Source organism: Mus caroli, unplaced genomic scaffold, assembly GCF_978045245.1.
Source record: "Mus caroli unplaced genomic scaffold, Mus_caroli_1 scaffold_2, whole genome shotgun sequence".
In the NCBI taxonomy this organism is placed as follows: domain Eukaryota; kingdom Metazoa; phylum Chordata; class Mammalia; order Rodentia; family Muridae; genus Mus; species Mus caroli.
This window is the reverse complement of record NW_028227257.1, coordinates 153,767,126-153,789,896: the sequence shown is the minus strand read 5'-3', so window position 1 is coordinate 153,789,896 and position 22,771 is coordinate 153,767,126. Positions and strand designations below refer to the sequence as shown.

Genomic DNA, 22,771 nt, shown 5'->3' with positions numbered 1-22,771 from the left:
AGCATGCACAAAAACCTGCCTTCTATTCCCAGATTCACATAAAACTAGGGACAGGATGAGCACACCCATCATCCCATCTCTTGGGAAGTAGAGACAGGCGGATCAGAAGTTCAAGCCCATCCTTGGCTACACGACAGAACTTAAGGCCCCCTTGGTCTACATTATAGTCAGACTGTCCCAAAACTGAGAGAGGGGTTGACTAGGGACACAGCTCTGTTGGTAAAATGGTTGTCATGAAAGCATGAGGACCTGAGTTCAATCTCCACAACCCAAACTTGTGAAAGTTTATAGTCCTAACACTGAGGTGGGGGGAGATGGAGATCCTTGTGGCTTGCTGGCTCATTAGCCTCGCTTAACCAGTGAACCTCAGGTTCCAGTGAGAAATCTCATCTCAGTAAACAAGGTAGACAACCAAAGAACAAAACCCAAGGTTGACCTCCGGCCTCTATATACATGTATGTACACACACAGACACAGACACACAGACACACACAGACGCACAGACACACACACACACACACACACACACACACACACACACACACTGAGATATTTATTTACAGTTCTCTTTCTGGTGTCATTCCCTCATGTCAGGCAGAATGTGACTCATGCCTGAAACAGTGGATGGGTGACCTGCTTGAAGTTGTTGTCTTGGGGGCCAGGGGATACCTACCACTTGTCATGCAGAACTGGTGGCCCCTCTCAAACTGCAGTGACCTCCTAAGATGCTGCAAGGAGCTTGCACACAGGTTCCTGGGCTTGCCAAGTTATCCTCGGTAGGCTACCACTGTAGCCTGCTTAGCAGTGGGGACTTAAGACTCTAGCCACCCGTGCAAAGTGCCTAGCTGCAGGTAGAGCACCATCAGGTCTTCAGTGAAAGAAGCTGGAAGTCTCAGTGCCTGGGCAGCCCAAGTCTGGTATTTAGAAACTTAGCATATTTACATGAGTGCTACTTTATTGAAGCTGGGAGGGTGAGGAAGAAAATGGGAGGCGAACAAAGGCAGAAGGGGCCACATGCTGGGGTGTTCAGGGCTATTTAACCAGAGGGAATCCTGGGCCAGCGGGAAGTCAGGGAGCACACTGGCCATTTTGCATCTTGACAGGATGGTCACCTGATGAACGAGTATAGTAGCTTGGCTGAGCCATCTTCTGATGCCCTTCCCAGATGCCCACCTTTGTCTGTCACCACAGCCCAAGCCTGGTTCCCTCTGCCCACTCAAAAGGACTCAGCTCTGCCTGTGGGCTTTGCCTAGCTCACTTCCCACAGATGTAGAACCACTTAACTGCCTGCTCTCCCCTACCATCAAGAATGACAGAATGGAACTCGGGGCTATCTTTGGCAATCCCTCTGGCCCCTGGGTCCCTAACGGGGTAGAAGTAGGATGAACGCACGGGCTTGAACAGGCTGCATGGAGCTCCAGGAGACAGGGTTGGTCCTCCAGGCAGAGTCCCTAAGCTGAGGCAGAGCAAGGCAGTCCCATCTATCAGTCCCCGTCTGAAGGTTGGGTTGTCGAGATACCACCTAGAGCATGTACCACGCTGATCAGGCCTACCTCAAGGGTATGACACATGAGTGGCTTGCGGTCCAACACCTGTCTGTGTCTCCCTCCTCTCCAAATGTTCCTGCTGTCTTCCATGCAGACTAAAGAGACATAGCTTTGTGCTGGCACCATGCATAGGAAGCAAGGCCTCAGTCGTTATTAGAGAAATGGGCACCTCACCCTGCCAGGACCCTCCTCGTTTCTACTGGAAGGCACGTGGTGTAGTTTGCTGGCCTTGCTCTATTGTAAGCATTCTGTCTTTTATTTGTGGTTGTGAGCCTAGCCTCTAACAGCTGAGCCATCTCTTCAGCCCAAGCATGCGTGTACTTTATACATGGGTTTACAAGCAAGCACATGTGTACCCATGGATGCAGAGACCAGAAGTTGATGTCATCTTCTTCTGTCACCTTCTTCCTTATTGTTTGAGATAGGGCCTCTTATTGTCTTAGTCAGGTTTTATTGCTGTGATAAAGCACCATGACCAAAAAGCAAGTTGGGGAGGAAAGGGTTTATTTGGCTTACACTTCATAGTCCATCACTGGAGGAAGTCAGGACAGGAACTCAAACAGGGCAGGAACCTGGAGCAGGAGCTGATGCAGAGACCATGGAGGGTGCTGCTTACTGGCTTGCTTCATGTGACTTGCTCAGCCTGCTTTCTTATAGAACCCAGGACCACCAGCCCACGGATGGCCCCACCCACAGAGGCCTGGACCCTCGCATACTAAGCACTAATTGAGCAAATAGATCTCATGGAGGCATTTCCTCAACTGAGGCTCCTTCCTGTCTGATGACTCCAGCCTGTGTCAAGTTGACACACAAAACCAGCCAATGCACTCATTAAACCTGGCTCTCACTGAGTGGCTAAGCCGGGTGGCCCACAAACTTTGGGGACCTGCCGATTTCCAAGTCCTTTCTCGAAGCCAGTGCTAGAGCTATTAGACTGTACCACCAAACCTGAGTTTTACTTGGTTCCTGGGGACCCAAACTCAGGTCCCCAAGTTTACATTGTGCCTTACCTACAGGTCATCTCTCCAGTCCTGAGGAAAAAAACCATGCCTGCTCAGTGTAACAGACACCAGGCCAGGGGCAGCAAGCCTGTGTGTATGTGCAGAGAAAGGGGCATGTTCCCCTCCTCTGCAGTGACAGCTCTGCCTAGGAACCTCTGAAGCCCAACACTGTTGGACCTCATGAGGCATCTGAGGGTGTGTGTCCTCTCCCTCCACTGCCAGCCACACACCGCTCTGCACACTTCAGGCACTTCCTCATCAGCTACAGAGTGATTCTGATAAGCCGTGCTCAGCCACAGTGGAGGCCATGGTGTTTGATTGTCCAGGGGAATTTTTTTTTTAATACAGCTATGAAACGTGACTTTAGACTATCAGTGTCGGAAGTCAGGCTTGAGGTTTCTGTGATGCACACAGGCTGGGATGCCACGGTCAGAGGCACTTTGGGGACTTTCCAGATAAACAGGTGAGCTTGGGAGGGGATTCTTGACAGCTGCTCTCACTCAGGGCCCCAACACCCTTCCAAGGACTGTGCCTGGGGAAGGCAGGGGGCTGGGAAAGCATTCAGACCTCCCTTGTCCTATCCCCAAGGACAGGTTGTAAGTTACATGTGGTCATCCTCCAATCTCAGGAGTCTTGGCCAGACTACAGAATGAGGAGAGGAGGCTGGGCAATGGGGCAGCCATTTTCTCTCTCCTTCCCTTCCCTTCCCTCTCCTTCCCTTCCCTCTCCTCCCCTTCCCTCTCCTTCCCTTTCCTTGCCCTTTCCTCCCTCTGCTACTCCACTTACTTCTTGCCCACTCTCCCCTCCTCCTCCCTCCTCCTCTCTCCTTCCTTTCCCTCCTCCCTCCTCTGGCTCCACAAAACTCATGTCATCCAAGAGCCAGACTCATGGTCTCAAGAGAGCACAGGTGTTCCTTTAGCCATCCAGAGGCTCCTCCACACCCTCCCGCCTCCAGCCCTTCTGCAGGCTCAGGGGACCAGATCTGCTTTTGAAAGACCTGCTATACCCCACACATCTTCCAGTGGTTTCACACGATTTTATTAACTTGACCTTTTCCAGCTCAGTGTGTGGTGTGTGAACCTAGGAAGATTCAGAGCCCACCCAGGACAGCTGGGCCCACAAATCCCCTCTGCTGCCTTCTTTAGGTTTAGGACTCCCCAGCTCCGTACCACTATGGCATCTGCCTCCTGCCCTCCTAGACCACAAGGCATGTAAGACTACATGGTGACCTTCGTTTGGGGAGACATGGCATCCTAATTTCTCAGTCAGGGTGTGAGGCAGAGGAAGAAGGCTGGGGCCATAGAAAAGTGATGGACATTCACTGCCAGGAAGGAGAGCCAGGGTGCCCTTGACATGAGGACATATTTAGATGATTACACAGGGTGGGAGAAGGGACCGCTCTATCTCACAGAGCAGAGCTGGAGCCATGCATCTGTGACAGAGACAGAAAGTCCTTGGAAACACGTACAAGAGCAAGCTTGGTGTCCCCGGACCCATGAGCAAAGGCTTGAGGGGAAACTGAGGCAGAATGTGTCACTTCTTTGTAAGTAATGGAAGTTCTTGATCCAAATCCCATGGTGACTCTTAGAAGGCTTTATCTCCTGCAGAGCTGGAAGGCTGCAAGAGCTTTCTTACCTTTCTCCTCTCTGGTCTGAAAGGCAGCCATTCTGAGGAAGAACTGTACCAGTCTAGCACCCATCTCTGTGCTCCCCACCCTGTGGCAGACATTGCTGATCAATCGCCATTCACTCTCCCGATCCACTCCTCTGGCAGTCAGCCGAGTGAGGGACAGAGGGGAAGCCTGCTTTACAGCTCCCATCTTGGGTTAACCATACACCCAAGATACTCACAGGGACCTTGAGCCAAGACATCTGCAGGGTGAATTTTGGGAGGACTAGAGCAGACTGGAGACCACTGTGTGGCTCGTGAGCAGGAGGAACATAGTGCTCCACCCAGCCCTGGTTAGGAACTGTGGTGGTGAGCAAGACCACATGGAGGCTAAGGGTGGGGAAGTCTGTGCTTTGTCCTTATCCTGGGTCTCAGGACACAAGGCTGTGTGTGCAGTGCAGGAGTCCGCAGGCAGTGTGGGGAGCGTGGTCGCTGCCAGTGGCCTGAGCAGCTGTAGCCTCCACCTGCATCCCATCAATAGATTCCCTTCACCCGCTTGTTGTCAGGGTCAAAGGGAGACTTCAGGTGAACCTGGGCAGCATAGGTGACCCCCATTCTCTCCAAGGCATACTCTCCATTCTTCACAAAGTCCAGAGAGACCTAGAAACAGAGGGTAGTCAGGGTTACTTAGTTGTTACAGGGGTCTATGGTTACCCACTCCTGCTTCACTGATAAACCACACACACACACACACACACACACACACACACACACACACCACCACCAGGGGCCAGATGTGTTCTCCTGAGGGACAGGGTGAATGGAATGGCTTTCTGGACAGCTCTGTCCCTGAATCACCCCCTTCCTCACCCAACCCACATCTGGCTCCCTCTTCTCAGCAACCCCTCTGGAACTGTTAGGCTTGGGAGCAGGTGCTCTTCGGGCTAGGGAGAGTGCTGTAGCCTGACACTCTACTGTGCTGGAGGGAGGAACTCTCCTAGGCCACCCAAGAAACTGACTCTGTGTACAGTGAAGACTCCAGGCCCAAGCTGGAGGGGTCTGGGGCTTGTTCTCTCCCCATTCCAGGTGGCCTAGGACTGCATCTAATAAAAAGAAGAGAAAAGGAAAGAACAAAAGCAACACATCCATTAAAGCCAAGGGATCTTTAGGGGCGAGTCCTCTGCCATGTACTTCCCTGTGTGGCTGGGAGGCTGGTGGATCTCAGCAAAGTGAGGCAGGTGTTCTGGGACAAGCTCAGTCCAGCTAAGAAACATCCAGAAGCCACAAAACTCGCCCTGGTCCCTTACTCTTGCTGAGGGATGTGGGCTGTCTCAGCACAGCACTGGCATATAAGCAGGGAGTGGGGGTTGCGTTGCAGCATCTGCCCACTCTCGTGGCGTGAATACTCTGGAAGCCTGATTACATCAGCAGGGTATCAGCATCTCATACCTTTGATCACCCTCAGTGTTGGGCTCCTCCTGTCTGTGTGGGATTCGTGCTGGGCCTCCTGGGCTCTATTTATCAGGGAAGGCCGTGGATTCTCCCCTGCTCACCAAGCCTGGGTACCTCTAAATGAACTGCTAATCTCGCCTTTTCTGGGACCCAGGCTGTGGCCTTTCAGTGGTAAAGTCCTGTGTAACCAACCGAAGGTCCCAGGCTGGTTTGCAATGTTTGATACCTTCGATCAAATTCCACCCAGAGTCCATACTGTGGTCCATATTGTGTCCACCCAGTGGTCCATACTGGAGGGTGGGAGCCTGTGCCTTTTCTATAGGTAAAGCTGGGGCTCTTTAAGAAACCCCTGGGCTACAGACCCAGAGCACAAAGAAGCCACAGCCTCAAGTTAAGCCAGTGTCCTGAGGCTCCTGCTCCAGCACAGGACTCCTTCCAACTTGCAACCACCCCCATCCCCACCCCCACCTCGGCTCTGGGAGTCAGGCTACCCCTAGGCCTCATGAGAGCCACTAGTCTTTGCCTGGTCCCTCCTCCCTCCATTCAGCTGGACACTGTGGTCCATCTCGTCTTGGTGTCAGGCTACAAGGCAAAAAGCCAGGTCAGCACCTCTGGGGCTGGAGTTGGTGCACAAGAGACCTCAGTGAGACTTGGGTAAAGGTACACACCCCTCTAGGAATGCTTAGGGGGTGTGAAAGTACATCCCACTACCCAGTGCATCTCTAAGGCGGTGGCTGGAAGGCAGGAAGAGAAAAAGTCAACCTCCTTTCCCCTGGGCACAGAGCTGGCCCCTCCTTGTGGCTGTCCAGGCTGCCCAGGAATCTACAGCTTGGGTCTGGCTTACTTGCTGGGTTAGGTACTTGGGTGAAGAGGAAAGGCAGAGATGATCTAGCTTCAGGGACCAGAGAACATTGTCCTAGGCCTTGCAACTCTTTTTGATCAAGAAAATCCTGCGGGCACACCAGTCAGTTTCTTTTAGAGATAAAAGAGAAAACAAACAAGAAAATTCTGCTGGAGACCAGGCCTAGGAACTCTTCTACATTTCCTGGCTTCCTTCCTCTCGTGTTCCCCACATGCACAGGCGTGGCACTGAGGATCTGGTGTAGAGGCTGGGAAGGGATTGGGGAACAGGGTTCACTCACAGGGCCACCACTGGGGTCTCGGATGTAGCCATAGGCTATGGTCTTGTTCATAGTAAATCCAAAGTCGGCTCTCCGGACGTGGCCCACCACTTGGCCGTTTCTCCAGATGGCCTCCAGGCCAAACATAGGCACCTCCCTAGAGGAAGCAAGAAGGTGTTTGGAAGCCCAGACTGTGGTGAGAACACGACCTAGGGAGATGAGGCAACTGGACAGTGCCTACAAAAGCCACAGGGGTACAGTACTACTGGGTCCTTGCAAGCCCCAATAATGGCCCTGGGACTACAGGGGACAGCATGGGAGTGACAGGGAATGAGTAGAAACTTTTAGCAAAGCTGATCAGAGCCCTGGGGCACTGGAAAGGACCAACTTTATCCCTGTTTCATTTAACTTCCTTTTAAAAGTCTATATTAACTATAGAAAACAGTGTGTGTGTGGTGGGGGGTAGAGAGATAGCTTGCTTAAAAGCACTTGCTGCTCTTGTAAAGGTCACAGTTCAGTTCTCGGCACACACACCAAGTATTCATACCATCCAGGGGAATCTTATGTCCTCTCCTGACCTCTGTGGGCACCCATGCTCATATGCCATACACTCACACAGACAAACACATACACGTAAAGAAAATAAAATCTTTTTAAAAATACCCTGCTCCATTGTGAAATCATCACTCATGGGCGTAAGTACTCTGCTCACACTCACCCAGCTACCCTGTCTCGTGCCCTGTCTATCACATAGTCCCTCCCCTTCTATTTTCAGGTCGTGTGTGTGTGTGTGTGTATGTGTGCATATGTATGCATATATCTACATATATACACATATATGTAGGTATGTGTATGTATGTATGTGTATATATACATATATATATGCACATATATTTGTGTACATTCACAAATCAAAAGTCAGCATGTGAGAGAAATGAAGTATTTCTCTCTGAGCCTGGCTCTTTTCTCTAAAACTGACCTCTAGTTCCATTCATTTTCTTGCAGTTAATACAAATTCAGGCCTGGGGAAGTGGCTCAGTGGGTAGGAGCACTCGTACAAGCATGAGGACCTGCGTTTAAACCCCTAGCAATGTAAAGAGCAAGGTATGACTGCATAGGCCTGCAACTCCAGCCTTGGGAATGGAGACAAGTGGATCCTGAGACTTCCCTGGCTGGGCAGCCTGGACAAATCAATGAGCTTGTGGCTCAGTGGGAGACCCTGTATCAAGGCAACAAGATGGAGAGGTAATAGAGGGTACCTGATGTCCTCTGCTGGCCTCTGAATGGCCACACATCCCACATGCATGCAGAATAAACACAGTACTCAGAAATAAGTAAAACAAGCTGGGTGTGATGGCACACACCTTTAATCCTACTTGGGAAGTAGAGGTAAGTGAAGTTTGGTGAGTTCAAGGACAGCCTGGGCTACATGGAAAGTTCCAGCTTATTCAGAGCTACATAGTGAGACCTTATCTCAAAGAAAACAAAAACAAAAACAAAAACAAACTGCTTAAGTGCTCAGCAGTTAAGAGCACTTGCTGCTCTTCCAGAAGATCCAAGTTCAGTTCCCAGGGGCTCACATCAACCTGTAACTACAGCTCTAGAAGGTCTGATACCGTATGACCTCCATGGACATATGCATGTGCACACACACACGCACGTGCACACACACACACACACACACACACACAAAACTACAATTCCATTTTTATTTATGGGTAAATAACACTGTTGTGTATGTATACCATAATTTCTTTAAAATTCACTCATTGGGCTGTGCATGGTGGCACACACCTTTAATCCTAGACCTCAGGAGGCAGAGACAGGCAGACCAACATGAGTTCATGGCCAGCCTGGTCTACATAGTAAGTCCAGACCAATCAAGTCTACATAGTGAAGCCCAGTCTCAAAATAAAATAAAATAAAATAAAATAAAATAAAATAAAATAAAATAAAATAAAATAAAATAAAATTCATGCACTGATGGGCACCTATTCTGGCCCTCTATCTTGACTAAGAACAACTACTGCAGTAACATGGCTGTCAAGTACTTCTGTGGCATGCTAACTCAGAGCCTTTCGGTAGACAGCAAGAGGGCATGACCGAGTCACATGAAAGTACCTTTGCCAGTTTGATCTACATTCCCAGTAGTAGATAAGGGTTGCTCTCTCCCTGCATCCACATCAGCAATGGCTGCCATTTCTTTCCTTGGTGTCAGACACTCTGATTGGTGAGATAGAATATCAGCATAGTTCTGATTTGCATTTCTTCATAACTGAAGACCTCGAACGATTTTTCACATGTTTATTGGTCATTTGCATTTCCCTTCTTTTTCAGGGTCTGTCCTCACTGGATTATTTGTGGGCTTGGTGTTTAATTCTGTTGTTGCTGTTTGTGTATTCTGAGAATTTATTGCCTGTCAGAGGAGTGGCTGGCAAGGATTTCTCCCATCCTGCAGGACATTTCTTCACTCTGGCGATGGCTTCCTTTGCTGTGAAGCATCTCTTTATTTTGTGCAACCCATTTGTCAGTTCTTATGCTGAGTTCCTGAGCTGCTAGAGTCTCACTCAGAAAGGCCTGGGCCATGTTTCTATCCTGAGGCTTTGCCCCACAGTGTTCCTCTGCAAGTCTCAGAGTTTGAGGTGTTACATTAAGAACTCATCCACTCTGGGATTGATTTCATGCAGGGGGAATCAGGGTCTATTTCATACTTCTATATGTGGATGTCCATTTTGCTGTTCACTATAGAGGCTGCTTCTATCTAGTGTGGCTTTGAACCTATCTTTGTTGATAATCAAGTGACTGTAAGAGTTGTGTGGTTTGATTCTGGGTCCTCTATTCTGTTCCATGGGTCTGCGAGTCTGTGTTTGTGCCTGGACTACACTGGTTGTGTCACTATGGCTCTTCAATATAGTTTGAGGTCAGGTATGATGGCGCCTCCCTCATTTTGCTCAGGATCGCTTTGGTTATTCTGGGTCTTCTGTTTCCATATAAATCTCAGGATTTTTTTCTGGTTCAATGAAAACTTAAATTAGAATTAGAGCGAGTTTATGCTGAGTCTAGTTTATTTAGCCAAGGAGGCTTATTTTATAGAGCTCTGGTCATCTACTTTTTGTTGTTGTTGTTGTTGTTGTTGCTGTTGTTGCTGCTGCTGCTGCTGCTGTTGTTGTTTTTCTAGACAGGGTTTCTCTGTGTAGCCCTGGCTGTCCTGGAACTCACTCTGTAGACCAGGCTGGCCTCGAACTCAGAACTCAGAGATCCACATGCCTCTGCCTCTCCAAGTGTTGTGATTAAAGGCGTGCACTATCATTGCCCAGTGGTCATCTGTTTTTTTATAGTACATTTACCTAAGAGACTTTTCTTTAGTCAGTGTACTATATTAATACTACAGTTTTTGAAAATTCAAAATGGTAGACAAGAAGAAAAAGAAAGCCATGGAAACCTAGAAAAGCCCAGGTACAGTGACACTTGGTGCCATCTGAAGGCTGTGCTCCAGGGCTAAACTATTCTCAAAACTGACAAACTCAAAACCGAGAAGGTTCACATGCCCCCCTGGGTCTCCATCTCAGAGCCACACCATGTGGGTTCCGCCTGCCCGACAGATGACGGGGTCAGGATAACGGTGGGATGCACATGTCCTTCACATCCTCTCCAGTCACTTTCCAGGGGGACTCAGTAGACTCACTGAGGTTCCAAACTCACCCATGGCCCCCCAAAGCAGGGACATCTCATCATGTGCCTTACAGCCAAGAGCTGCAGAGACAGGAAGGGAGCCTCTGAACAGGACAGCTGCCAACCTTCTGCCCTAGATCTACGCTTTGGCCTTCTGAAGCTTCCCAGAGGCTCAGGGGACCGACCATGACAGGGGCCCCACCCGAGACGCCCCTGCTGCCCAAGCTGGGCAGCCATCAGGGGTGTAGGTGAGGTCTCAGGGAGAAGCCACAGTATGATGACAAACCTTAACTCTGTTCATTGCCTCTTATCACACTTGACACTCTGAGCGAAGTGGCAGCATTTGTGGCTGCCTGTCAGCTGCAAAGCAACGAGCCCAAAGCTGTCTCCTGCTCTTGGAGACAGTTGCTAGGAGAATTCCTATCAGTGCCACTGCGGGCTGCCAACACTATACAAAGTGTAACTCAGGCTCAAGTGAAACCCAGGCCTCCAGCACCCAAACTCTCCCGTGACATGTTCTCTCCTTTCACCTCTGCCATGTGACTGGGTACGAGTCCATGTCTCTGGGACACTGTGACCATCATTTATAAGTGGAGGACGGTTCTACTTAGTCAGAATTTAATGGAATGGGTCAGAAGGTAGTTACAAAGGAAAAGGCCACCAGCTTGTAAGTAGGGTTCACCCTCCTAAGTCACCAGGTCTGGCTTTATTCAGCTCAGAGGAGCCAGCCCAACTATAGCACCTTTCTCTTCTAAATGCCTGCATTAAGTGGTTTCTATGTCTCTGGGGCCCTGCTACACCATCTCTGATCCACTTCTGGTCCACTCGACCCTTACAGGATCTGGATTTGCATACACATTCTGCTCTTCCCAGTACAAGATGTAAATCGTGTAGATCTTATGTTGTAGATGTAGATAGAGCTCCTGGGTCTCACTCTTCCCATCTGTACTGGGGTACTGTGCAAAGGGGGTGACCTAAGGATCTTCCAGTCCCAGGGGCTCTCACTGGAAATAGTAAGTACCACCCTCACCCAATAGGCCAGGATACTCACTCTTCCACAGTGAGGCATACCAGGCGTCGGCGGAGGCCTGTGGCACGCTGCTTCTCCAGGGCCTCTCGGCCTAGGAAGGGCACCGAGGTCTTGAGTTTGCAGGTGAAGGCCAGTCCTGCCTCCAGGGGGCTGTCATCGGGTCTCAGGTCTGCATGCCAGTGTCTATAGCCTACGGGACAAGGAGGCTACAGGTGAGTGTCCAGGCAAGCTGTGCAACAAGCCCTTAGAAGATATATGTGGGTGTTGTCCACGCCCATACTGCCCAGTCCCCAAATCTCCACCTTCACTGTTGCTTAGCAACGTGGACAGTCCAGAGAGATGGGGTGGATCCTGGTCTCTAGAAGGTTCCCTATGTGAGCTCCTGGAGCAGACTAGTCCCATGAGCTTTCTAGTGCCTTGCACCATCAGGGTGGGGTGTGAGGCAGACCTGGAAGGTGGGTTGAGTATCACTAGGGGAAAAGCAGATCCCACTTTGAATTTCCATCACTGTTTAAAGGATGCAAGGTGGCCACTTGTTAAAGCCATTCAGCTCTGAGTCTTTATTAGAACCCCCACTTGTGATGTCCTGGATTCAACCCCCAGCACCAAATGTTTCAAAGGCTCAAAAAGATCTCTCAAGGAGCCTACAGTGCTGAATTTGAGCCCTCCCCACTGAGGCTGCTCCTTCAGGATCCCAGGCAGTGCCTCACCTCTCAGAGTCCAGGTGGGTGCAGGTATCGGGACCCCATGCATAGACAGGGTGGGGGTGGGGGTTGAGAAAATGCACAAGACTGGGAGGTAGAAGGACTTATGCGGTGAAAATCTAAACACCAGTGACAGGAGCATCCCCAGCTTCCTGGTGCCTTGACTGGCTTCCCAGGGCCATATCAACCCTGGGCTCACCTTTCTCGATGCTCAGGGAGTCGATGGCACGGTAGCCTGCGTTGACTAGGCCATGCCTCGCACCTGCAGCCATCACAGCCCGGTACACTGGCAAGCAGGACGCCCGGGGCACATGCAGCTCCCATCCCAGCTCCCCAACAAAGGACAGCCTGATGGCCCGGACCTGGGAAGATGAGGGCATGGGTTAGATACAGCTGCCTCAGGTTGCCTTGCCCAGGCACAGGCTGCCACTTGCCAGCAGTCACTGAGAAATGGGTCTTTCTGAGGAGTGTTCACAGAAGCTGAGCTGGGAATCTTCAGATGAAAGAGAAGAATTGAATGCAGAGAAAGGGAGACAGTCTCCACCCCACCCCCACCCCCGGCCTCACACCTCAGGAGTGACCAGCAGGTTCCCTGTGGTCAAGCTACTGACCAGAAACTGGGTGGGCTTAAACAGATAGAAATGAGCTCCAAGTCTATTCTGGGGGTTCACAGCTTTAGATCAGGGTGTGGTCAAGCCATGCCTAGAGGCTCAGGAAACAACTTCCTGGTTTCTTCCAAAGCAAGGGCTCCAGCAATGGTCCAGAGGTACCTGTGCCACTCAGCAACTGCCACCCTCCTCCCACTGCCATCATGCCCTTATTTCCTCAAGACACTTTTGCCAGGTGCTTTGTCACAGCAGCAAGATGGTGACGATGCACACTCCCTCATTCAGTCCCATCTGCCAGGACCTTATCCCCAAATATGGCCGCAGCCACAGGTTCTGCCATCATGAGCCCAGGCTCTCATTTTAAAAAGCCTCCAGCCTCTTCCACCCTTGGGAAGCAGGTGGGAAGTTGATAGTTCATGTCCTGCCTGTGCCAATTCAGGGTGCTGAATCCATCATCCTAGAAGCCACATGAACGAATAATGTGGGTTCCAGAAACTGGGGCTCACAAACAAAGGAATGATATCACCATTTATCTGCTGTCCCCATGCTGAGACCTTCACACACATCCCACTTAATCATAGCCATGCAGGAAGGGCATTGAGGCCCATGTGGGAAGAGCTGGAGTCAGGGAGGGCATTTCCACATCCACACAGTCAATACAACGGCTCCCTTTCTCAGAAGATACAATATTCCAAACTTTTAGGTACATGTACCAAGCCCAACCTACCGAACAGCTGATGCCTACTTCCCCAGCCTTCAGGCAGGTTGTGAGATGTGTGAGTGAGTGCCCCAAGAGTGCACACCAGCCCGGGATCACTTCTCAGCTCATCAAAGGGATGTGGGAGGGCTCAAAATACCACACAAATAGAGGTGGCCAGGCCAACGCTGCTGCCCCTGTGCTGGCTGGGCAAAGGAGCTACCCTGCTGTCTGACCACTAAGCCAGCACCTTATGACCCTGCTAGTCTAATCACACAGCCACTGAAAAACTGGGTTCTTGAGGCCTTTGAAGCAGCGCCATTTGCCCGGCCTTGTGAAAAATAAACCTTAAACTGATGCAGAAACTGTGCTGTTGACATTTCCTGTCTCTGTGCAAGCTGTGGGCCCCTGACAAAGACGGCCTTGTCACCAGGGTGCTAATTTTAGACAGCGCTGAAGGAGCTTGGGTCTCAAAGCCAGTGTCATTTTGAAGCAGGGAAAGTGATATTAAAGTGCACCCAGCCTCCCTGTTCAAACACTTCTCATCCAGCCGAGCACACAGGTGGGCAATGACCATGGATGCTTGAGATCACCTGACCTCAGTGGGACGCAAGGTAGCCAACTTCTGGGTCTCCGCTACAAAGCCACGTGGCCCATGGCAGGTGCCAAGAAGAAAATCCAGAGAGAAGGTGGTAGGTCCTTCTCCCTACTGGCACAGTGAGAATTTGGAGAAGTTTGTGTACCTTCTAGATCCATAGATCAAGAGTGCCTGGGTGCCTTACATTTTTCCCAGGGCAGGTCTCATTTCCTCCCATAGTGACACACAAGGTGGAACAAGACTGAGAGCAAACTCATTTTCCTCACCACTATGGGCCAGGCACCTCCAAACTACCTCGAAGGCCCATCTAAGCAATGTGCTTCAGGCAGGGTTTGTGAGCAGCAGGATTACAGAGAGCTCCATGTCTGGCATAGATTCACCTGCCAACAGATGCTGGCCCAGGCACTTGCACCACCGTGTTTATTGCTGCTTGAGGAAATGGACCAGCCAAGATGGCCATCACTGAATGGATGGATGGTACATACAAAAACCAGTCCTTCCTGGTGCTGGTGGCGCACTCAGGAGGTAGAAGCGGGTGGATCTCTGTAATTTGAGGCTAGCCTGTTCTACAGATCAAGTTCCACAACAGCCAGAGCTACATAGAGAAATCCTGTCTCAAAAAAAAAAATAAAAATTAAAAAAAAAAAATCTTTCAAACCCAGCAGTGGTGGCGCATGCCTTTAATCAGAACAGTCAGAAAGCAGAAGTGAGTGGATCTCTGAGTTCCAGGCCAACCTGGTCTACAGAGTGAGTTCCAGGACAGCCTGGTCTACAGAGTGAGTTCCAGGATAGCCTGGTCTACAGAGTGAGTCCCAGGACAGCCTGGTCTACAGAGTGAGTTCCAGGACACAGAGAAACCCTGTCTCGAAAAAACAAAACAAAATCTGTTTTTTTCTTTTTTTTAAGCAAAGCAGGGTGGAGGTGGTAACTCTTTGGGTAAAGGCTCCTGAGTGCCACCTCCAGGACCAACACAGTGGAAGAACAGCATTGACACCTCAAAGTTGTCCTCTGACCCCCACAGACGTGCCATAACACATGTGTCCTCACACACACAAAATAGTAATGACAAATGTAATTTAGAGTTTAATGCTGGCGAGGATGTAGAGAAATCAGAAGTTTTGTGTTTGCTCGCAGGGCCATAAAATGGTGCTGTTACCATGAAGAGTGTGACACCCTCTTGAAATTTTAAAGTAGACCTAGGTGGTATGGCCCGCCTTGTATGTAGATGCCAGCCCAGCCCCCAGCATGGGAGGCAGAGCTTACAGAGGGATTCTCACACTGCTATCACACAGAGCAGTCAGCTAAAGCAGCCCGAGTTCACTCACACAACAGGACAGCAGTCACCTGTATGGCAGGAAGGCTGTCCTGACGCCTGCTGGGATAAGGACAAAGCCCAGGCTGTGTGGAATGTCCCAGGACAGTCACAGAGGGTCTAGACTGCAGGGTTCCACAGGGTGCTGCTTTCCAGGATCTGGCTTGAGAAGTGCTTTGTCTGGTGGCTTTGAGTTTCAGCTCAACAATCTCACAGCAGGGTGCATGTACTCACACTCCTGGATAGAAGGCTTAAAATGCTTGAAGCTGGGCATAGATCCAGTTCTCAGGAGTCTGAGGAAGTACTGTGATTGAAGCACAACCTTCTCTGTATAGATGGGTCCACACCCCCAAAGTTAAGATTAGAAAAACCAACAGATCCCTTCCAGGTAGAGAAAAGTGAGGACTGAGGGTTCAGGTGAGGTGTGCTTTGTCTGTGTTTCAAGTACGAGAGACAGAGGACAGATGCATGCAGCAGAGCAAACCCAGGGAGTAGAACACTGGGGGGGGGGCGGGGGAGGGCGCTCCATGCTGTGTCCATGTGTGGATCCTGGAGGGGAGAGGGTCAAGCAGAGCTACTGTGTGTCCCAGCAGCTCTGCGGTATATTTGGGGAGGAAATGAAAGCTGTTTGTTGAAGATATGCCTATTGCAATGATATCGTTCAACAGAAATGCAATTCATGTACCCAACAGAATAATATCCAGTCAGGCAGTGGTGGTGCATGCCTATAATCCCAGCCCTCCGGGGGCAGAGGCTGGTAGATCTCTGAGTTCAAGACCAGCCCAGTCTACAGAATGAGTCCAGGACAGCCAGGGCTACACAGAGAAACCCTGTCTCAAAAAACAACAACAACAACAAAAAAAACCAAAAAGGTCAGTACCTGTTGTTAAGTACAGTAAGCTAGCCACTGGCAGGTAAGTACTCTCTGATCTTACTCATACAGTGTGGCATCTAAAGCTTATCCCAAGCCATTCGAGGAGGACCATGCAGGGAAGGTGCTTGCCACTCAGCCCGACAGCTGAGGTCAGTGACCAGAACCCATGTAGTGGAAGAAAAGAACTGACCCCCACAGGCAGTCACCTGACCTCTCGCCATGGTGCTATGTGTACATGCTCATAAACACACATACACACACACACGATAGATAGATAGATAGATAGATAGATAGATAGATAGATAGATAGATAGATAGATGTTTGATAGATAGATAGATAATAGATGATTGATGATAGATGGTAGATACTAGATAGATGATATATAGTAGATAGATAGATAGATAGATAGATAGATAGATAGATAGATAGATAGATAGATAGATAGATAGATAGACAGAAAGATACTAGATAGATAGAGGATAGATAATAGACAGATAGACAGACAGACAGATAGATACTAGATAAATGTGAAAATAAAAAGTGAGGAGATGGCTTAGTTGGCAAAGTGCTTGCAGTGCAGGCATAAGGACATGAGTTTGAGCCCCAGCTTCCATGTAACAGCCAGGCATGGAGGTGAACATCTGTAATCTCCTTGCTAGGGAAGCTGAGATGGGAGAGTGCTCGGGCTCACTGGCGAGAGACTCTGTCTGACCAAACAAGACTGAGAGCAATTGAGGAAGACACCCCATGTTCTCCTGTGCATGCCACATGCATGCACATACCCATACACTCTCATACCTGCATGTACTTATGCGCACACACACACACACACACACACACACACACACACACATGTATGGACAGTCACATACAATACACACACAAGAAAAGTAGAGGGAACAGAAGAGGGTAGTCTGATGTAAACCTTGTGTCCATGCATCACAACAAGCAACGGTGCCTCGCCATCACATGGCACTCTGCCACAGAACTTACCGTGGTCCTAAACCACCTCACAGAACCCCAGCACCCCAGTACTCGATCATAGCAGCATCCCTCACCACTACAAGGTACCACATCACCACACAGTACCCTGCCACTACATGGTACCCCACTACCACACAGAACCTCACTACCACGCAGTATAAACCACCACATAGTACCTCTCTGCTACAGAGTACCCCACCACCAAAGAACTCCACCATCATATGGAGCCTCATTAATATGTCAATTTCGTGTGTTCTATGTAGTTCTTAAAATTAATTAAGGACAGTGGTGGGGAATTCTCTAGGACTGAAGACAGTGAATGAAAACTGCATGATCAGAACCCCAAATCCCTGCCTAGGAAACGTTGAGGGGGGCACAGCCCTGGGGAGTGAATGGCAAGGGAGGGCTGTCCTGAGGAACCACCAGTCTCACCAGATCACCTCAAAACATAGCATCTTTAATTAGACCCCAAGGAATAACTCCAGCATGCCTGTCACCCAGAAGCCCACTCCTAAGTGACTGAACACTCACCAAGCTGAGCACAGGTTCAGGACCTGGGTTATTTTGGGAGAATGCACTGCTGAACAGAAATAGAGAGAGCCCAGACGCTGATGGCCAGGCAGGCCAGCCTAGGGTGTCCAGGCAAAACATCCTGCCCAAGGCCAGCTCTGCCTCCTGCTGGGAAATGGGCACTTTGAATTAGACCCAGGAGTGTGAGGCTGCAGAGAATTCCTGTCCCCATGCAGGGATGGTACTCTAGAGTTAGCCACCTGGTAGCAGTGTACAGACTAAGCACTGCAAATGAAGGAGCAGCTGTCATAACTCGGTCGGTGATGCTCTCTCGCCCCAGCTAGGACAAAGCACCCAGGATCCTCTTCTCCTGGAAGGTCCTGGATGTCCTGAGAGGAGAGTTCTGTCCATTCCATGTGACCATCCAAGTGGTAACAGTTGCTCATTAGAATGGGTAAAGGAGACCTCACCTTATCTGCCATCCAGCACCATGTCCTTGCTGGATGCCTAACAGCCCCACAGTGGTCGACAGACTCAGCTCAGCCCAGCAAGGCGAGAGCCCAGAATTTACTACCAAAGCTTCCAGACCACCAGCCCAGGGATCTTCACAGTGGAGGTTTGGCAATATCTGCTTCATCCTAGATAGTATCATTGAATTGGACACAAATGTCAAACCCAGGGCAGAGCAAGGCTCTGAGTCCCCATTCCACAATGATCACCTGCCTTCAAACATCCCATTGGGTCAAAAACATAGTCCCAGGAATCTAACCTTTGCAGTTCAGAGACGCTGTCCGGCCCTCTTGGCAGTCAGCTGACATAGGATAGATGCCATAGGGCCAAAATCGTAGGACAGCACAGACAATGCTTTGAATTAGTCTTCATGGTTCTCCCCTTTGAGACCTTGCCTTTGAATCTCAGCTTCTGCCAGCAAAACTGCAGAGAAACAGCCTTTGCCTCCCAGGGTTCCTACATGTCACAATCACCCTGAAATAGGGGCAAGGGAGGGACCTACTTGTTCAAAGTCACATGGAGGCATGTGTCTGTGAGGTGCTGGGAGGGAGAAGTGTCCTATAACCTGTACCAATCCTCCTGGTGTAAATGTTAGCCAGCAGGCTGCTCTCAGGAGACTCATGACTGAGCAGATAGCCTATTGATAACCCTGGTTCTATAAGCTGGATAAGCACCAAAGCAGACTTTGGTAGCAGAACTGGATCCGTCCTGATAGTCCCAGATGCAAAATCTGAGGCCAGCTCGGAAAGACACACCTCTACTCTTGAATGTTGACATCTTTGGTAAGAGAAGGATCTGGAACTCCATTCGCAGGGTTGGGGGATTCGACCCCACATCTGGTACACTGCTGAACTTCACGCCATGTATGGAGAGGTTCAGAATTGCACTCAGCCTAGCCTCGGCTGCAGTTTGAAGACCCTGGTGGTGTCAAGACAGGGAAGGCCAAGCCATTCCTGGGAAATTCCCTGAACATGTGCCAGAGTGGGGTCTCGAGAAGACACGTCCTGCCTAGGCCTTTACAGTCACACTGTCCCACAGCACAGTAAGTACATGCTCTGAACTCAGTCATTCTTAAATAAGGACCCTCCCAGAGGCCCAAACTCACAGGAGAGGGGAAGGAAGCTGGTGGTAGAACTGGAGGAAAGTCCATCCTAACCCTCAGGAGACAGCCAAGATATTCGAAGTGTAAACACACTAGCCAGGGACAGAACTTGACCCAGTGCACATGTCTGGCTTGGAGGCTCACAGGGTGGGAGGTGAGGACGGTCGTGATTCTCATGATGATGGTACCAGTGTGCTCACAGGGATGGTGCTGGTGGTGGTGGTCATGGTGATGGTGATGGTCATGGTGATGATGGGTGTGGGGTGGTAATGGCGTTGGTAGTGGTGATGGTGATGGTGCTTGTGGTGGTGAGAAAGACAACGGCCATCATAATAACCAACACGATCATAATGCTGTTGGTAGTAAGGCTGCTGCTGCTGCTGCTGCTGCTGCTGCTGATGGCAGTGGTGGTGGTAATAATGATAAAGGCAATGGTGGTGGTGATAGTGATGTCAGTAGCGGTAATGGCGGTGGTGGCAGTGGTTGTGATAAAGATGTGGTAACAGTAATGACGAAGGCATTGGTGGTGGTAGTAATGGTGACAAGGGTGATGGTGTTGATGGTGGCTATGGTAATGATAAAAGTGGTATTGCTGACTGTAGAGATGATGGTGTCAATCACCGTGATGAGAAAGTGACAGTGGTAATGGTTTTGGTGGCAATGTTTGTGGAACCGGTTATATGATGTTATAATATGGTGGTGATGATGGCCATAATGATTATAATCCAATCTTCTAGAAATGGGCATAAGCAGACAGTACTTAGCCCATACTGCCTGACGTCTCACCCACAGTTGCTGGCCCTGGGGTCCATCCCTCTGGCCTGAGGAGAACCAGCCATTCCTCTGAGGAAATCTCTGTTCCAGCAGCTCTGACCTGTGAGATCCTTAAATCCAAGTACCTGGTAAAAATGCCTGCATCCAGACAAGAGCAGTGGGTCACAGAAACCTGGGGAGAAAAGACGTATGCCACTCCCAAATTAGTTCTAAAGTCATCATACACTGGGGTCACACAGGGTGACCCCACCTCATTCCAGCCACGCTGTGCTCCTACATTTTTCTGGCAATCATTTTATCCTCCACTGACAGCTTGAATAGTGGCAGGGAACACATGCCCAGACTGCGGATGCCGTATCTCTCTTGGCTGCGGCACGGAATTAGAGCAGAACATTCTACGGCTGTCTAAGGAAGGGATCAGCAGATCTGTGCTGGCCTCACAGCACAAGTTTCTAGGCAGCTGTACTCTACGTGAATGCATTCTCACTGGGACTCCATAGTTTATCAAATGCATGCGGTGTGAGCCTGTTCTATCCTGGGCAAATGGAGCCACAGCAGCGACAAGCTAGGGCTTCTTCACTGCCAGGAAAGAAATCCAATTTCCTCCTGATTTGAAATTAATTTTCAGAGGGAAATTGCTTTATTGTTATGCCTCGTGATGACTCCCAGCCTGGAGCCTGCTGGTTTGCTAAGAGGGGCCTGTTCTCTACTTGGGGGCGGGGTGTCCTCAGCGGAGGTGCCGGAGGTGCCGAGAACACCATGTCTGACCCAGTACTGGCTGAGCTGAGCTCTGGGAGACTCACCGGGAAAGCTCTTCCCCGCTGGGGAATCTCGCTGGCCTTGAGGCAACTATGCGAGGAGCAAAGGCAGCTGGTCTGTTGGCTGCTGAGTGGACACTCACTTTCCCCAGCCCTCTTCTTCCTCTAGGAATCCAAAGACTGTAGATGTCTGGCCCAAGCAAAGGCATCTCAGAGAAGTGCTATTGCAAAAGTCAGTGCGTGTGGCTGGGCATCTCTGACCAGGTCCTGTCATGAGTGGAACCTGGCAGCCACAGCAGGGTCCTGGGCCTTGGTCCACAGGACAGGGTCTGCAGAACTTGGCGCTCACCAAAGTCATTGCTCACGTCTCTGCTCGACCTGGCATTTGCTGACTATGCAGACACACACATTCCTCTCCTGCAGCTGGTGGGCTAGACGCCAACTGATCTATAAATACGTGGCCTGGCTCCATGTTCTGGCCCCAGAGCCTCCACATGCTGATGGACAGTTTGTCAACACAGTTTTAAGCCAGCACAAGATATCACTTAGAATATGAAATTTCCCCTGGATTCCAAGAGGATTCAGTATTTGAGCAAATATATGTGACGCACCACAAAGCACTTTTGACATTGTCTAGACTTTGTACTGTTGCCGAGGAAACTGAGGCCCAAGAAGGCAGGCATAAGACTCCAGGCCAACAGGCCAACATCTACCTCCCTGTTCTGAGGGTCAGGGTAGCGCAGAAGTGTTGGTATATACTACCCTTTCATATCTGTTGCCCAGCTCCCTGTTCCCTCCCCAACTTGCCTGTGTGCCCCACCTCTGGGGTCAGGGCAGTGGCCAGCCAGCCTCTACAGCTTGAAGTGCCACCAGAGGCTAAACTGTCACTTACTGTTGGCCAAGTTATGGAGAGGCTTAAGCCACTAAGGTGTGTGTCCTGAGCCACACTGAGAGACAACTTTCCAGGTCAGCCCAAACCACAGCATGGACGCCACAGGAGCAATCTTGTTCTCTTTGGCCTAACCCTCTTTCAGGCCCTTGGGAGAAGGTGGGGTCACCAGGACAGGAGTCCCTGGCAGGGCACAGTCTTACGTAACTGCAGCTGCAGCCTGTGCCTCCACTCCTACTCCAGCCTGCATGTCCCTGGAGCTCTGTTCATCAATGACCTGGCAAGCCCTGTCCTCAGAGATCCTCCCAACTGTGTGGCCATGATCTCTGAGGAAGCAGGATAAGAGAGAATAGCTAGCTGTGCTCAGGACCAGGCGTCAAGCGTTTCTGGGTGTTTCAAGTCTACCCCATGGCAGACTTTTCTTGTGTTACAGTGAACCATACATTATGAGACCGGCTTATCTTCTCAGGGAAGCAGCCCACAGGCTCATGGTTGCTGGCAACTGGGCAACAAGACACTAGCATCTCCAGGTCAAACTTAACAAAGGCCCAATCCTCCCTGTGAGCACTTCCAGGGACTCTCGGTCCATCCCCTGGGCAGTGGCAGCCATTCTCCATTGCCCTGAGCTGCAGCTGCAAGCTCCCTTGAGCCTATGGGCGGGGATGCACTCACAGAGAGCGGGCTGCACCTTCCTCCTCATCACTAGGTCTGGCCCAGTCCCACAGGTGCTCCTAGCCAACACATCTGGAATTCATTCTAGAGCCAGGGGAGGGGCTGCTGGGGGGGGCAGGGCAGCTGTACAATAGGAATACACCAGGGATTCAGATCCAAACACTAGAACTCTGATGGTCCACACTGGTGCCATATGTACACGGTACCAGGAGGTACATTGGCAGAAACTGCCAGGGAGCCAGCTTTGATGAGGCATTGCCCATGTCTGGCCTCAAAGACATGGGCCCATCCATCTGATAGCTCCACTGTTTGACCAGCTGGTTGAAATAGGACCCAGAGTCTTCCCG

The 22,771-nt window shown here is 50.3% G+C and overlaps 1 protein-coding gene across 2 annotated transcripts in view; it reads right to left on the bottom strand.

Annotated features, from left to right (window-relative positions):
- Nucleotides 1–3,564: 3,564 nt before the first annotated feature.
- Sardh (sarcosine dehydrogenase) overlaps nucleotides 3,565–22,771 on the bottom strand; it is a 57,999-nt gene continuing 38,792 nt past the window's right edge. Inside the window, exons 18-21 of one of the 2 annotated variants that reach the window (XM_029474635.2) lie at nucleotides 12,335–12,497; nucleotides 11,453–11,621; nucleotides 6,751–6,886; nucleotides 3,565–4,816 (exon numbers count right to left, since the gene is read on the bottom strand). In XM_029474635.2, coding sequence (XP_029330495.1) covers nucleotides 4,691–4,816; nucleotides 6,751–6,886; nucleotides 11,453–11,621; nucleotides 12,335–12,497 — 594 coding nt within the window. In that variant the 3' untranslated portion in view covers nucleotides 3,565–4,690. The remainder of the gene's footprint in view (nucleotides 4,817–6,750; nucleotides 6,887–11,452; nucleotides 11,622–12,334; nucleotides 12,498–22,771) is intronic. The other variant, XM_021183131.3, reaches the window with a different exon arrangement.